The sequence below is a fragment of the Strix aluco genome, chromosome 6 (genome assembly GCF_031877795.1).
Source record: "Strix aluco isolate bStrAlu1 chromosome 6, bStrAlu1.hap1, whole genome shotgun sequence".
NCBI classification, from domain to species: Eukaryota; Metazoa; Chordata; class Aves; order Strigiformes; family Strigidae; genus Strix; species Strix aluco.
In genome coordinates, this window is record NC_133936.1 from 23,096,329 (window position 1) to 23,111,812 (window position 15,484).

Below are 15,484 nucleotides of genomic sequence, written 5' to 3' on the forward strand. Positions count from 1 at the left end.
TTTAAAGCTTAATTCAAAGTTTAGATGCTTCTGGAGCTCTAAGTTTATCACTGTTTATTGGAAGAAAAGCCTGTTGTAATAGCTAATGTTTGCTATGTCTCAGCTTTACTTGAAAGGAAATGTAAAGGCAGGATGTTACCACCTGTTACTACATGGTTTTGACTTCCATAATATTTAGTAAAAGTAAAGACTAAGCATGGCAGAAGACTGAGGACGGTAAGAGAGAAGTGGTAGACATGAACACTAAGATGCAGGGTGGGAAGGAAGGAAGATAGCAGGAGCGAAGAAATATGTCTGTGCTGATCATGTAGTAGTTTGTTTTTAGGTGTGTATTTATTCCTTCCAATTAAATTATTCTAGTTCTTAAAGGATGTGTTCTAGATGATCCAGGTTTGTTTGGAATACATTTTTGATGGTATGAAAGGCAGAAGTATGGAAATAGGAAAGCAGTAAAAATTGGGGTTGCAAAAAATATAAAATAAATAGTGATCCACCATTTCTGCCTGATAATAGTACCTTTGCATTGGACTGATGGAGCAACAGTAGAATAGTAATGCCTTATTCCTGTCAGTAGATTTTTAAGTCATCTGTATTTGTAGAATAGAGACAAGAGTTGAATTCCTTCTTTTACAACTGAAGAAACTTGAGATGAAGGGCATCTTGCTCAAAGTCACTCAGAGCTGGGAATGAAGCAGTCCAGCATACTTTTAGATAAAGGAAATCTCCACAAAGCACTGATGCACTTGCTGTCCTCTTATGGGCCATGGGGTATAGATCAGGTCTGGCACACCATAATGGGAAGAATGTTGTAACTGCCTGTGGACTCCCAACTAGTAGAACTAACCTGATCCCATCTGCCCAGGTGTTTGTGAATTAGTTCAAATGAAGACATCATAGCATGGCTGGATTTGGGGTTTCACAGCAGAGGGCATCAGGCAGTCCACTTAATGGTGTATAAGTGAGAAACTTTTCCTAGCTGCTCTGTGATTATGGCACAATGGATCTACAGTTGCCTTTTTAGTGGCAGTCATTATTTTCTGGAAGATAGGAAAGAACACACCAAACTCCAAAGGAGAGAAAAATAATTATGTCCTTAACTACCTTTCCAGCTATGACATAAGATGTATAAGAAATAAACTGTCAGTATCAGACTATGCTTTCCTTATCTCCTACACTCTCTATGCTCCAACTGCCTCAAATCAACTGCATGCTGTAGTGTCAAAGGGGGATGGATACCTAAGCGAGAATGTTTTGTACAAATGCAAAACATACTGTTTCTAGTAAAATCTTCAATTGTAAAAGGTTCTGAAGGCCCTTTGTGTTCCTGAGTCTTCAAGGACAGGCCAAAGAGATAGAGCAGACCCATTCCTGATAAAAGGCTAGAAACCCCCCATTTTCAAATAAATAAATGTGTTTAATATGTATTTTGAGATGCTCCCTGGAATTGTTCTGACTGAATTTCTGTTTTCTCTGGTAAAATTTTAAGGGTTTCAACATGAACAAAGTCAGACCCATTCTAAGAGCTGCAAGAGGTGCCACTCTATAGAGTTTCCATTGTTCTCTGAACCATGTATATGAGCTAGAATAAATTGTTGTGTCTACTCAGCCCAAAGCAGGCTGGGAAACTTGTAATTTTTGGAGCTTTAGAAGAGGTAAAGCTATTTACTACACCTAATTTTACAATTTCAGTGTGAGTGAACCTTTGTTAGGTTTCAGATGTGTGCTCTAAATTACACTATGTGATGCTTGATGTTAAAAATTAAACTGAAAGAAGATTTATTAAGAAAACAGGTGCTGGTGACATTTCAGTGTTAGAATATTTCTCTTATTGTTAGGGAAGATCAGTAATTTACAGCATTTGCTAACAAAAGGCAGATCAATAAAGATATAAATGTGTTCTGACCGTGAGAATTTATGTTAGGCACGTGATGATTAAGTACTTTGTAATAAATTCAGTCTTTCATCCTGATATCTGATTGTAGCAGAAGGAACAGTAAAGCCCTTGTTATTTATCATGGAATGCTGATTCAAGACAGGAGACCTATTTAACCTATATACATATCCTTAGTGCTCAGCATTGGCTTTTCCAAAGGGGCAGCTATATATAGTTTGAAGATAAGGTTATTTGTATCCTGTATGTCCTGTTGAATTAGGACTGAAAACAGAAATGCTCTTGGCCAAGCTGTCACAGATTTTTAGTTCATTTTTGCAAACAAGTGATCTGTAGCAGTGAGGGATGGGCACGCCTGGGAATAGAAGGCAGGGAAGCTTCAGGGAAGCAGACCCATCCCTGCATCATTATTTCAAACATAATACATGAAATGTCTTTCTTCTCCACCTCTCTGCTGCATGTGACTGTCCAGTGTCTTGACACAACAACATGTACTACAAAGGTAGGAAGAACAGTCAGAGTGAGGGATAAGAACAGAGCATTTTAACCAGTTAAAAACAATCTCAGAGACTGTTATTTTTCCTTCCTTAACTGGAAATTTTCTGACCTAAAGTACCTGGCCTAGATGATCTTGCTTGTCAGTGTCTGTCCTTATATTTCTCTAAGCAGGGGGGTCAACCCAGTTGGGGTCATGCTCTTGGTTTCATTAATCTTCCACCATGAAACAAGCTTCTGATGAAAGTAGCTGGGAAAGTATGAGGAAGAAAAAATAAGAATCTCAAAAGCTAGAGACCTCCTTCTCCCTGCTTAGGGAGAGGATCAAGAGAATATGACCTTACTCTTTCTCCTCTCCCTCTGGGAAATCTCCATTCTAGATCCCCAGCTGAGCCGTCTCTACTTTTGGGGGCAACCTGGTAACTGTTTTTTTCTGGGTTTGGGAGAAGAGGATCTCAGCACTTCAGGATGACCTGAAGTCCTGTTCAAGACCCTGGAAAGCTCTTCTGTCCCATTAGGAAAGTCCTGGCAAGATTCCTCACTGCTAGGCAGGAGGTACTTGTGCAAGCAGTGAAGTATTTGGAGGGCAAGGGAGAGCAGTGTAGAGCTGTGCAAGAAGGAAATAATGGGGAGAGCACCCTGATGAGCCGGGGAGCAGCAGAGAGAGAGAGGGACCAGAGGAGTGGCAATGAGGACTTCCGTTGAACAGGTCAGAGACTTTATATCTCTCTTGCCCAGAGGCTGTGGTGTGGATTCCCCAACTCTATTAGAGTTTGATATACAGTCATCATTTCTTCCAAATAATAACCTATGCTTCTTCTGTGCTTGTAGATGATAAACAATGACTAGATGTCTGGTTGGATATTTGGTTTATGAGTCAAAATAAGTTCCAGCAATTCACTGCCAGCAGATGAGAAATCACCAGAAATTGCAGCATTCATAAAATGTAATAATTGAAGAAAACAAAATACTGGAGATAAATCATAATGTAACTAAGCTATAAGGGTTGGAGCTGCTTGATTTCTTTATTTTTAAAGAAAGTACTTGTGGACAAATAGATCATAATAGATCTGATGAAAGAGAATTTCTGAAAAAAATGACTGCTACTGCTCTACTTAGGCTTGGCTGCAGTAGTGAATGATGTTAGTAATTGTTTTCTATTTCTGAACACACAGGAGACTTAGACCGCCATTGCAGTTCTTGTGAAATCTATTTCTTTCCATTTATTCATTAGTAAATATTAGCCTTTGAATGCTGATAAATATCTCTGCTTTTCAGTCATCTGATTCACTATGTACAAAATGGCAGCTTACATTGTTGAGATATAGCAATTCCAACAATGCTATCGTCCAAGTGCAAGCAGCCAGTGAATTTTTAGAGACTGCCTCAGATGGGCCTGCGTGTATGGGAGTCTGCTCTTATCCCCTGCTAATAAATGCTTTATCTTTGCCTGTAATTGTGGCAGAATGGAAATGGTGCTTAGGAGCCTGGCTGTGAGATTGCAGCAAATGGCTGCAACCTATGTTTAATGTAGTGACACTAATGAATTCTGAGAATTAATTTTCAGCTAAGAAAGCATGATGGAAGATACTAGAATTTCAAATTAGGTAATGGATTGACTTTCATCAAGGCAAACATGTACAATGTTTGTTTCCTTTTCAATCTCTTACTTAGCCTTCCCATTATTTTAGATCCAAAAAATAACAGACCAAATATGATCATATTTTCATCATACCTTATATGAAACCTATCTTGGAGTAGATTTGCTAGTCAATTTTCTCAGTGCAAGTCAGTCTCACCACTTTTTAAAAAAAATATTTTCCATGGGCCAAACAAATTGGCTTGATTTGCAGGTGCAGCACATTCGTTGGTTTTATATGTAATTGCAGCATGGTTGATGTTTGACTGTGCCTAAGCTAACTGTCCAAATTGGTCTTAAATGAATGCTCAGATGAGCACCTGAAGATATTTTAGTTTTCTCCTTTCCTCAGTGATTCTCCTTTCACTGATATGACTTCTTAATATTGTTTTTTTACTTGCACAACGCACACTGATTTCTGTTGGCTGCATTGAATAAGAATATTTTCTGATAAGTGACATTATAAAAATAGTTTTGTTACTGTACTCTTCCTCTTTAAAATGTTAATCTTACTGGATTTTTGTGTATTACTTCCTGATTTCTTTTTTTCTGGCCTTCACATGAAATACATCTCCTGGCTGAATGTACTGGCAACTTTCGACCCAGGCACCCATATAATTAACTTTTTCATACATTATTGTTCTATTTCAGGGTACAGGTCAGTGGAAAACACTGTGATAATGCTCACCTTCATGCAGGCTTTAGCATAGTAAGAGGTGATATTCTATATTAAATTATTTTTTTCTGAAGAGCAGTATAGTGTCAATACTGCTTCCAGTGTAGATGATACCTTGCTGAACACCTACAGTGACACTGGCAGTCTGATGCATCCATTTTCACTAGCACATATGTGGTGGTGGCCCAAGAATTGTTATTTTACAGGTAGTGTTGACTTAGTGTTGACTAAGAACAGTAGCAGCACCCATTTAATGTGGCACTAAAAGCAACACAGATGAAACAGTGTGTAGAAGCAAAGCATGTAAATATACCTCAGAATATTAATAGGTCTTGTCTACATAGAGAGAAATTAGGACAAAGGAATATGCACCAAGAGGAGAAACATAAGGACTATCTTTTCAGTGTCACGTGACAGCTCTCCATCCTGCACTCCATCACAGCAGGCCTGCTGATACACCAAATTGGCACTGAATATCTGAGTATGCACTGAGCCCACAGTACCTACTGTGACTAAGCTGCAAGCTGGTTACTGGCACTTGAAACATAATAAGGAGTAATTTCTAGAAGTGATTATGTCAACACTTCTGCTGTTTCAGAGCAGAAGGAGAGTGTATATGCCGTCACACTGCAATTCCCTATGGCCTGCCTGGTCTTTCTGCTGCTGTGTTCCTAATGTGCTAGGAACTTGCCATTTAACTTGATGGATTAAACCAGCTTCAGTGGAGATGTACATTCTCCTGTCAGTCTCTTCCCTGAACTGGAGTAGAAGTGCTCACACAAGAAGTTACAGATGTGGATTTAAGCAGCTGTCCCTCACCCTTGCACAGCTGTTAGTTACTAGCTCTCTGCTTTGTTGTGGCATCTCACTAACCATCTGAAAGTGCTCTGTTCTTCTGATATAGGCACAAACTTGGCACCATAGTAGGTGTGCTCTGTCTGAGCTTGGAACAGAGACTTTGATCACAGAATCATGTGGATGTGTCTTGTGTCATTAAGAAATTCATTAGAGAATGAAGGCTGCATATAGATGAAACTATATATAAACTTTGATATTTGCACAGCGGAAGAGTAGCACACATGCAAGGTGAATAGTCAGCAGGGGATTGGCAGGAGTATACAACAGAAGCAAAGGTTATCCTAAAGTAGTCTTCAAGACCATCTCCCTGACAGAACTTACCTATGCTTACTAAAACACACCTGCCTGACCTAAACAGCTAGCATTTCAGGCACATAATAGAGAAGTTAAGAACTTTTTTCCCTAAGATGTGTTTCTTCCATCTCTTGGACATTTGGATGTTTCACCTAGGGGCCATCTATATTGAAAAATTTCTCTTGCAACTTCTGAATCTTGTTCACAGAGTGTCCTTGGAGTGCATTGTTCCAGAGCTCAGAGTAGAATTCATATTAACAACTACATACCACCAGGTAAAAGATTTGTATATTCTTCACACTTTTGGTAAACATGAGATATTCTCTCTGGAACTGTGTAATTTCTTGAAAAGAATCCATTTAAACTCTAATGTTGTTATTATCTGAAAAGTAACTGCCATGACATTAGGGCCTGTTGCGGTAGGATGGGGTAATGGTTTTAAACTAAAAGAGGATAGATGCAGACTAGATATAAGGAAGAAATCTTTACAATAAGGGTGGTGAAACACTGGAACAGGTTGCCCAGAGAGGTGGTAGATGCCCCATCCCTGGAAATGTTCAAGACAAGGTTGGACAAGGCTCTGAGCAACCTGGTCTAGTGGAAGATGTCCCTGCTCATTGTAGGGGGGGTGGACTAGGTGACCTTTAGAGGTCCCTTCCAACCCAAACTATTCTGATTCTATTATTCTATAACATAGCTTCACTTCGATTCAGTTATATTACTGAAAAATTCCTGATGTAGTCAAATTTAACAAGAAAATTTATATATTAACACTATGGCATAAATATTATAAATGTGTAATTATTGTTAGAATGGTAAAAATCACATGAGTGCATGAGCTTTTCAGACTGAAATCTACACTTCAGATACTTGCCATTAATCTGTGGTTTTGTATACTGCATAGCTTTTGTTGTTTTGGGGTTTTTTTCCTCTTCCTTCCTGATTAATGTTATCTTTCTTTTCAAATGCTTTTTTCTTTTTTCTCAGGAAACATATAAATTTAACCAGGATTGGCATGGACCATGTTGTCTGTGTGGATGTATTGACTTTTAAAAACCATGGATCACAAAGGAAAAGCTTGGAGGGGGGTGTTGTCAGAACCTGTTGAAGGCTAATGATGGATCTCTTCGGGGGGGGGGAATGACTGGTATTTATAGTCTTGCACTCAGAGGGATGAAGATAAAGCAGGTTCTGTTACTTCAGTCTTTCTATCAGGAACCTACAGTTCTAGCCTATAGCAAAATTCACCAAAATAGTTATAAAACTGGTAGCACATTTTACAGACTGTCCTTTCTGGACTAGATGTACCAAGAAGTTGGGAAAATGGTTTTCAGGAACCTGAAGTATTAAAGTTATGTTCAAAGATATTTCAGGATCATTTTAAGACCAGACTTTAGGCTTCAGAAAAGTCTTTGAGGTGAGGCTAAACTTTAATCATTTGCTAATGTGTTTGGTAGTATTTGAAATCAATCAATGTGTATGTTTTTTTTAATATAGTTTAAATTTTGCAAATTGTTATTCATACTGCTAGAATATAAATTATTCTAAAAGGTGTTAAAGTTTCATTGAACTTTTGGCTAAAAAGATAAACTTTATTTGTGATACTTGGCCCTGCTAAGGAAATACTTTAGGTATATCACTTAATATCAGCAAATATGAGATGTAATTGTAAAGCATGCATCTCATCAAATAAACTCATCTTGGGCTGTAATTTGCTGAAATGATAGGTGCTAGAAGGGAGGTATATACTGAATTGCAGTATTTCTTTTTCACATTCTCAAATAATGTCAATATTATTTGAGTAGAATACTTTACAGAATACTTTAATATAAAGACTTAGAGAGTACTTTAAAGCAGTCTAATCCTGTTAGATCATTCTTCTGTTTGGACTGTATTATTTCAGCTTTACAGAAAATAATTCAACTGTAGTGATGGCTTCCTCAATTTTAAACCTCGATTATATAAATTAGCATGATACTTTATGTTCATTTAATAGGATGTATCTCTTTACTCATTACTGGATCACCTGTTCCTATCACAGACAGAACTTTGGTACCCTGGCTAGCATTTAATTCTGACTCATTTATTTCTCTTCCAGTCTGAATTACCTAGGTTTGCAGAATTTTCTATGATTCTTATGCTAACACTTATCATTGCAACACAGAAGATCTACCTGAAACATTCATTTTAAAAACAAAACAAAGCTCTGTATCAAATCGTTCTGACTAGTGTATCACAGGTTTCACTTGTGGTTTTTAATAGGCTATATCCTACAGTTCTTAGTCAAATTCTCATCAGAGAATAGGTAGAAAATTAAAGTGAATTAATTATTGTCTATTCATCTTAGGCTATGTTTAATGCATATTAACTGTACAGCACTTACAAGATGCGATGCCATTTTTTCATATTAAGCTAGTTACAGTTAAAAAGAGAGATTAAATAAGCTCAAATTCATAGCTTTTATGCTAGTATACTTTTAAGATGAATTCATTTAGACAAGTATTTTATGCCAGATTTATTCCAATGTAGAGGAAGAGACTTGATGCATACTGAGGAACTCAATTTTGTGGGAAAAGAAACTACTGTACAATAACAGTCACAGTAAGCCAACTCAAATCATACTGTAATGAGATATCATCATTGCCTGAGACCACTATTTCTCTGTCACAGGTGTCTTATCAAGGATTTTGAAAAGCGTCCTTCAGTCACCCATCTTTTGGAGCATCCATTTATTAAACAAGTACATGGTAAAGATATGTCTCTGCAAAAGCAGCTGGCTGAGCTAATCCAAGAACAGCAGCAACTAGGCTCCATAGCCAAAACAAGGTACTGTACAACATATATGCTGCAGCCCTCCTTCCCCACCCTAATCATAGAAGCACAAGTTGAAACTTTGAATGCACAGACATGTACTGTTTCAAATGATTGTATTAATGCATTGACTAGCAGTATTATTAGCAATAAGTGCTGCATGCCATGTGAATGCAAGAGATATGTTTTCCCATTGACAGTTTTTAAAGCTAATTTGATCAGCCATAATGCAACCTTCTCCTTAGCCTTCTTTCTCCCACTGAACTCTGTTCTATATGTATTCACTTTTGGCTCAGTCAGAGATGCTAATTATTCCAGAATGTTCTGGTTTGTGGAAATACATATTGGCATGATGAAAAATTATGTCATATTTTGGTAGCAGATCTTTAAAAATACAACTGTGAACAATGAAGTGACTGCTAGAAAAGGTTAAGAACAGAACACTTTAAAGTTTGCTGTTTGATTAGATGCTATTAGTAAGACAGCTATTCAGTACTTAAAGTAATTGTTTTGTTTGTTTAATAGTATCTGCGATTTTTCATTCAGCCTAGTAATTAATTTTAAAATGTGCTTAAAAAAGCAATGAATTATCAGCAGCAGTGGAATTTTTTACTGTTGAGGCTGATTGTAAATATGTCTTAATTTAGTTGTTGTCCAGAGGGTGGCAGAATTTCACTGTTTCAAAAGAGAATTAAATGCAAATGAACACACCTTCCCAAGATCAGCAATCATTCTGTAATATGAGATTTGTCTAGAGTGATATCAGCTCTGTCCCATTGTTATAAACAAGCGCCTACTAATTTTGATGAAGAAAATGAAATGTCATGATTCATAAGTCATTAACATGTATATACTTATATGCCATAAGACTGTACCTAAAATCTAAAAGCCCAACAAAAATGTGCATGTTAAAATAAAGGAATAGCTGTAAGTACAGTTTCAAGGTAAAGTTGACTTCTGTGGGGCTTTTTTTTCCTAGTTTTTGGAAAAGTATACCAGGAACTGCTTACTGTGGGTGAGGGAGCTATGCCAGTGTTACAGTAGAAGTCTCTAGCCTCCTAAGCAGACCTCCCCCATATAACACCTCACAGATCAGATTGCCTACAGCTATGGGTTGGCTGGCCTGAAAGGTATCAAAGTTTTCCCAGCTGTTGACCAAATAGAAGATAGAGGCAGAGTGAAATGATCCCTGTGCTGAGAGGAGCTCTGAAATGGATTCCTCATGGTATTCCAACACATTCTTCTGGGATCTATCTCTATAATGTGGAGTGAGAAGGAATCAAGACCAAGACAGCATTTCTTTCCTCAAGCCTTTACATATATTAACTGGGAGTGCTGTGACAGACAAGCTTCTGTACCTTATACTTGACTGGAATGTAGGAAGGATTTTGCTTCCCAGCACCGCCATTATGAATCAGTGCGCACCTAAAGGAGTTTAACTCCTTGTCAATCCTGTCACCACCTAACCCATCTTAAATATTTTGTTTGCCAAGGGTGATTATTGGCAACTTGTGTGCAGTAGCACTTGCAAATTGCAGTGGTGAAGTGGACTCTATCGCAAGGGGTTTAGTCCTAATCTTATCCTCCCTACCACTCTAAGTTCTATTATTGTCCCTGATGCCCCCAAATTTACTTGGCCAACTAGTCCCAGGTTCCCTGTCCCAGGTCGTTATCTGACCCATCTTTCCCATCAGTCTTCATTCACTGTTCTCTCTTTGCCCTTAAGGCTTTGTTCTCCTGTTAGTCAGCTTCTTGTGTCTTCTTCCTCTACCACTCTATTAGCTTCTGTTTCTAATCTTCACCTTCTTCAGCAAGTCCTATTCCTGGTTCTATTTTTCCAGCCATTTCTCTGTTCTTGGTGTTCCTCCTCACCTGATAATGTAGCTCACAGCCCTCTTGTGCTTTCTCATCACTGAATTCACCTTTCCCAGGTCTGTTATAGTTTCTCTTCTACCCTTAAAGCTCTACTCTTAGCAGACTTTTTGCATCCATCTTGTTCTTTCCTGGACTCTTGGTTTGCCTTTAGCCATGCTTCTGAATTAGGTAGCTTCTTCCTCTGCTAGTGAACGATAGGAGGGGAGACATGATCAGGTTGCTGGAGAAATAGTCATCTTTACCCTCTTTGAACCCAGTGGGCCTAACTGCTATTAAAGAATGTGTTTCTGATTGTTGTAGCATTATATAATGATATCCTGTGTGGTGTAGTCAACATGGTGGAGGGAAGGGATGCCATCCAGAGGAACGTTGACAGGCTTGAGAGGTGGGCCTTGCAAATATCACGAAGTTCAACAAGGCAAAGTGCAAGGTCCTGCACATGGGTTGAGGCAATCCCATGCACAAACACAGGCTGGGCAGTGAATGGATTGAGAGCAGCCCTGCGGAGAAGGACTTCGGGAGTGCTAGTGGATGGAAAGCTGAATATGAGCCAGCAATGTGCACTTGCAGCCCAGAAAGCCAACTGTATCCTGAGCTGCATCAAGAGAAGTGTGGCCAGCAGGTCAAGGGAGGGGATTCTCTTCCTCTGCTCTGCTCTCATGAGACCTGTGGTGGGTTGACTTTGGTGAGGTGCCAGGTGCCCATAAAGCTGCTCTATCACTCCCCCTCCTCAACTGGGCAGCGGAGAGAAACTATAATGAAAGTCTTGTGGGTGGAAATAAAGGACAGGGAAAGATCATTCACCAACTAACATGGGCAAAACAGACTCAACTTGAGTAAAGTAACTTAATTTATTGCCAATCAAATCAGAGTAGAGTAATGAGAAATAAATCTTAAAACACCTTCCTCCCACCCCTCCCTTCTTCCTGGGCTCAACTTCACTCCTGCATTCTCTATGTCCTCCCCTCCAGCAGTGCAGGGGGATGGGGCTTGTGGTCAGTTCATCATACATTGTTGTTGCTGCTCCTTCCTCTGCAGGGGGAGGACTCCTCATAGTCTTCCCTGCTCCAGCATGGGGGTCCCTCCCACAGGAGACAGTTCTCCACAAACTTCTCCAACATGAGTGCTTCCCATAGGCTGCAGTTCTTCATGAACTGCTCCAGCATGGGTCCTTCCCACAGGGTGTAGTCCTTCAGGAACAGACTGCTCCAGCGTGGGTCCCCCACAGGATCACAAGTCCTGCCAGCAAACCTGCTTCAGCATGGGCTCCTCTCTCCACTGGTCCACAGGTCCTGCCAGGAGCCTGCTCCAGCACAGGCTTCCGCCGGGGTCACAGCCTTCTTCAGGCACATCCCCCTGTGCCAGTGTGGGGTGCTCCACAGCCCACAGGTGGATCTCTGCTCCACTGTGGAGCTCCATGGGCTGCAGGTGCACAGCTGCCTCACCATGGTCTGCACCACGGGCTGCAGGGGAATCTCTGCTCCAGCACCTGGAGCGCCTTCTCCCCTTCCTTCTTTACTGACCTTGGTGTCTGCAAAGTTGTTTCTCTCACATATTCTCACTCCTTTCTCCAACTGCAATTGCTCTCCCATAGGTTTTTTTTTCTCCTTTCTTAAATATGTTATCACAGAGGTGTTACCACCACCACTGATTGGCTTGGCCTTGGCCAGCGGCGGGTCCATCTTGGAGCTGGGTGGCATCGATTCATTTGGACATAGGGGAAGCTTCTACAAGCTTCTCACGGAAGCAACCCCTGTAGCCCCCCTGCTACCAAAACCTTGTCATGCAAACCCAATACAAGGACGCCACCTGGAGTACTGTGTTGAGCTCTGGGGCACCCAAAGTAAGAAGGATATAGACCTGCTTGAGCCAGTCCAGAGCAGGGCCACAAAGATGATCAGGCAGCTGGAGCACCTCCCTTATGAGAATAGGCTGAGAGAGTTGGGGTTGTTCAGCCTGGAGAAGAGAAGGCTCTGGGGAGACCTTGGAGCAGCCTTCTAGTACTTAAAGGGGGCTACAGGAAAGATGGGGAGGGACTCTTTATCAGGGGGTGTAGGGATAGGATGAGGGGTAATGGTTTTAAACTGAAAGAGGGAAGATTTAGATTAGATATAAGGAGTAAATTTTTCACTGTGAGGGTGGTGAGGCACTGGACAGACTGTCCAGAGAAGCTGTGGCTGCCCCCTCCCTGGCAGTGTTCCAGGCCAGGTTGGACGGGGCTTTGAGCAACCTGGTCTAGTGGAAGGTGTCCCTGCCCATGGCAGGGGGTTGGAACTAGATGATCTTGAAGGTCCCTTCCAACCCAAACCATTCTATGATTTTATGATCCTTACTTGTTCTTTGAAGCACCAGCCCCCTGATCAGGGCTGAGAGCATGCTCAGTGAGGACAAAAATTCAGTGATCACTTACCATTGAAATCTACCAACATACTGTTCAGAATGATGAAGTGCTGATTTTCCAAAGATTTGAAACTTGGTCAAATTGGTACGAACTTTAATGAGGTTGCAAAAGCACATCCCTGTAAAATATCAAGTCTGTGTTAATACTGGGCTACAAACATAAGATTATTACAAGAGAACCAACCACCAGGAACATCTAATTATAATTTCCCCCAGAGAATAGACATAGTCTCATAAGAGTAAAGAGCTTGGCTCTTCAATAGGAAGATGGTACCCCTAGGAAAATTGGTACCAATTAAGAGCCTTTAAAAGCTCTGCAGTGCATTTATAAAAAAAATTTCAATACAGTATCTGACATGCAAAAGAACACATGACCAGATGGTACTGTAAAACAATTTACTGGCATTCATTTGTGGTGATCCGTGGAAGTCATCTGGATCTATAGTCACCATGTCAAAGTAAATAGGCCAATTAAAACCCACATTTACAAAAACCTTTCTATTATACCATTGGATATATGTGCATGCTTTTTCTGTTTATTGATGTGCCCATGACAGGCACAATGAAATGTACATTAATTCCCTGGTGTTCAGAGAGAAAGAAAAGTAGATGACCTTTTATAGAAGTACAGCAACACTACATGATCAATCCTTTGAAAGATAAGTAAGAGTTTTCAGAGCACAGGCTGAAAATTTCCAGAAACTCGAAAATCATCAGGATGCTGGTGTTAATAGCACTTCTACTGTGAGGGAACCCAGGGAGTCACTGATGATGACAACTGATCAGGAGGTATCTGGGTTTTGTCTCATTTGAAAGTCTTCCAGTTTCAGTGCTTTGCATTTGCATCTTTTGATTCTTTACTGACTCAGCACCTGTGGGTTTTTTAGTAGGCTTCTCTTTCCAGTTGAGCCATGCCAGTTTTGCCGATTTTGGGACATCACTTAAGGTTGTTGTGCCTGAGAGCAAGCCTGCAGACTAGAAAGTCAGTATTACTGATTTAGAAGGTATGGTGGAGAGATGTGGAGAGCTGATCTAGCAGTTCACTGCTACTGAAAAGGCAAGAACTGGCTTCTTTCATTTTACCACAGCTCCCAGGAACAAGCTCATGATACTGTTTTTATTGCAGCTTCAGTGATTGTCAAAACCTCCTGAACTAGAACTTCTAAAGTAAGAGAAAAAACTAAGCTGGCAGAAACACACAGATAATTTTCTACTCTCTTAGTGATTGCAGAGGAGTGCCTTAACTGATACAGCTGAAGTAAAGGAGGGAGTACTTCACATGACCAGGAATAAGGGGGAGAGGGGTAGAAAGAAGCAAGCTGTTCCCTTTTGGCAGGATCATTGCGGTCGACTTCTGGAGCCGCAGACTGAAACATCTCCTTAATTCAGTTTCTTTCATTCTTCATTTATAAACTTTGTGTGCAGTATAGCTAGGCTTAACATCAGCACAGCTCTTCATTGGGGCACTTTATTGACCTTGCTGAGCTCAAAGGAGCCTACTAACACACACATTTGTTGCTATCATCAGTTTGTTTCTGACAAACATATTGTTGTCACTTTTCCATGAGTTAAGTTACTAAAGAGCTTTATACTCTATTATTTCCTTTAGGTTAGAAAATAATAATAAAAAGAAAAGGCTTATGCTAGTAAAAAATTACTTTTAAAATGAAAAATGGCTCCTGTCATTGCTCCTGCTTTTTTTACTGAAAAAGTTGCTCTTTGAAACTTTTCCACCAGCTTTATTTTTCCCTAAATTGTTTTCATCAGTGAGATGCAGATATCTCCTGACATAGCGCTTAGGGATATGGTGTAGTTGAGAATGGTCAGTGTTAGGTTAATGGTTGGACTACATGATCTTCAAGGTCTTTTCCAACCTAGATGATTCTGTGATTCCTATCTTTATGCAAATAGGTGTTTTCAGTTTTAGTAAACCCAGCCAGGATACACCTCTTTCCACACGTGTAATGAGAATATTCTTTTTTCATCTGTTGCCATCTTTTAGATTGAAATCCTTGGGTTTTGCCATGGTCTTGAGTGAAGCTGAAATTTCAGCATCAGCACTCCGCTCCTGGATTGCCTGTTTCTTATACTCTCATGGGGAAAAACTTTGTGAGAAAGTCCAATGTCATGGCTGCATAAGGATGAGCTCTGGGTACTATCTTTATCTTTTCTCCATATATCTCTCCAACTGATACTTATAAGCTATCAGTTAACTGTGTATGTTTTGTCTAATAATATCAGGGCATAAATGCTAATTAACAATATACTTTTAATTAACAGCTTTGCCACAGAAACAGTTACATGAAGTTTAATTTTGAGAATTCTATTCAGTGGTAAATAGTCCAGTAGCTCTATTTTTATTAAAGTTCTTTAATCCTTAAAAAACAGAGATTAGTACATCAGAACATTGTTTCACATATATTAGTTCCAGCAATGCTGAATTTTTCTTTCCCATCTATTCTAAAGTCAAACACATCATTACTTTTTAACACATGCATACTGATTTGAGTTCATTTTGGGAGCCAGAACACTCTTATTCCCATCA

General features: G+C 39.8%; 1 protein-coding gene across 1 annotated transcript in view; it reads left to right on the forward strand.

The window, feature by feature from the left end:
* Nucleotides 1-15,484, forward strand: part of MYO3B (myosin IIIB) — a 214,396-nt gene that overhangs the window by 84,500 nt on the left and 114,412 nt on the right. Inside the window, 1 exon segment of the mRNA XM_074829074.1 lies at nt 8,524-8,679. Coding sequence (XP_074685175.1) covers nt 8,524-8,679 — 156 coding nt within the window.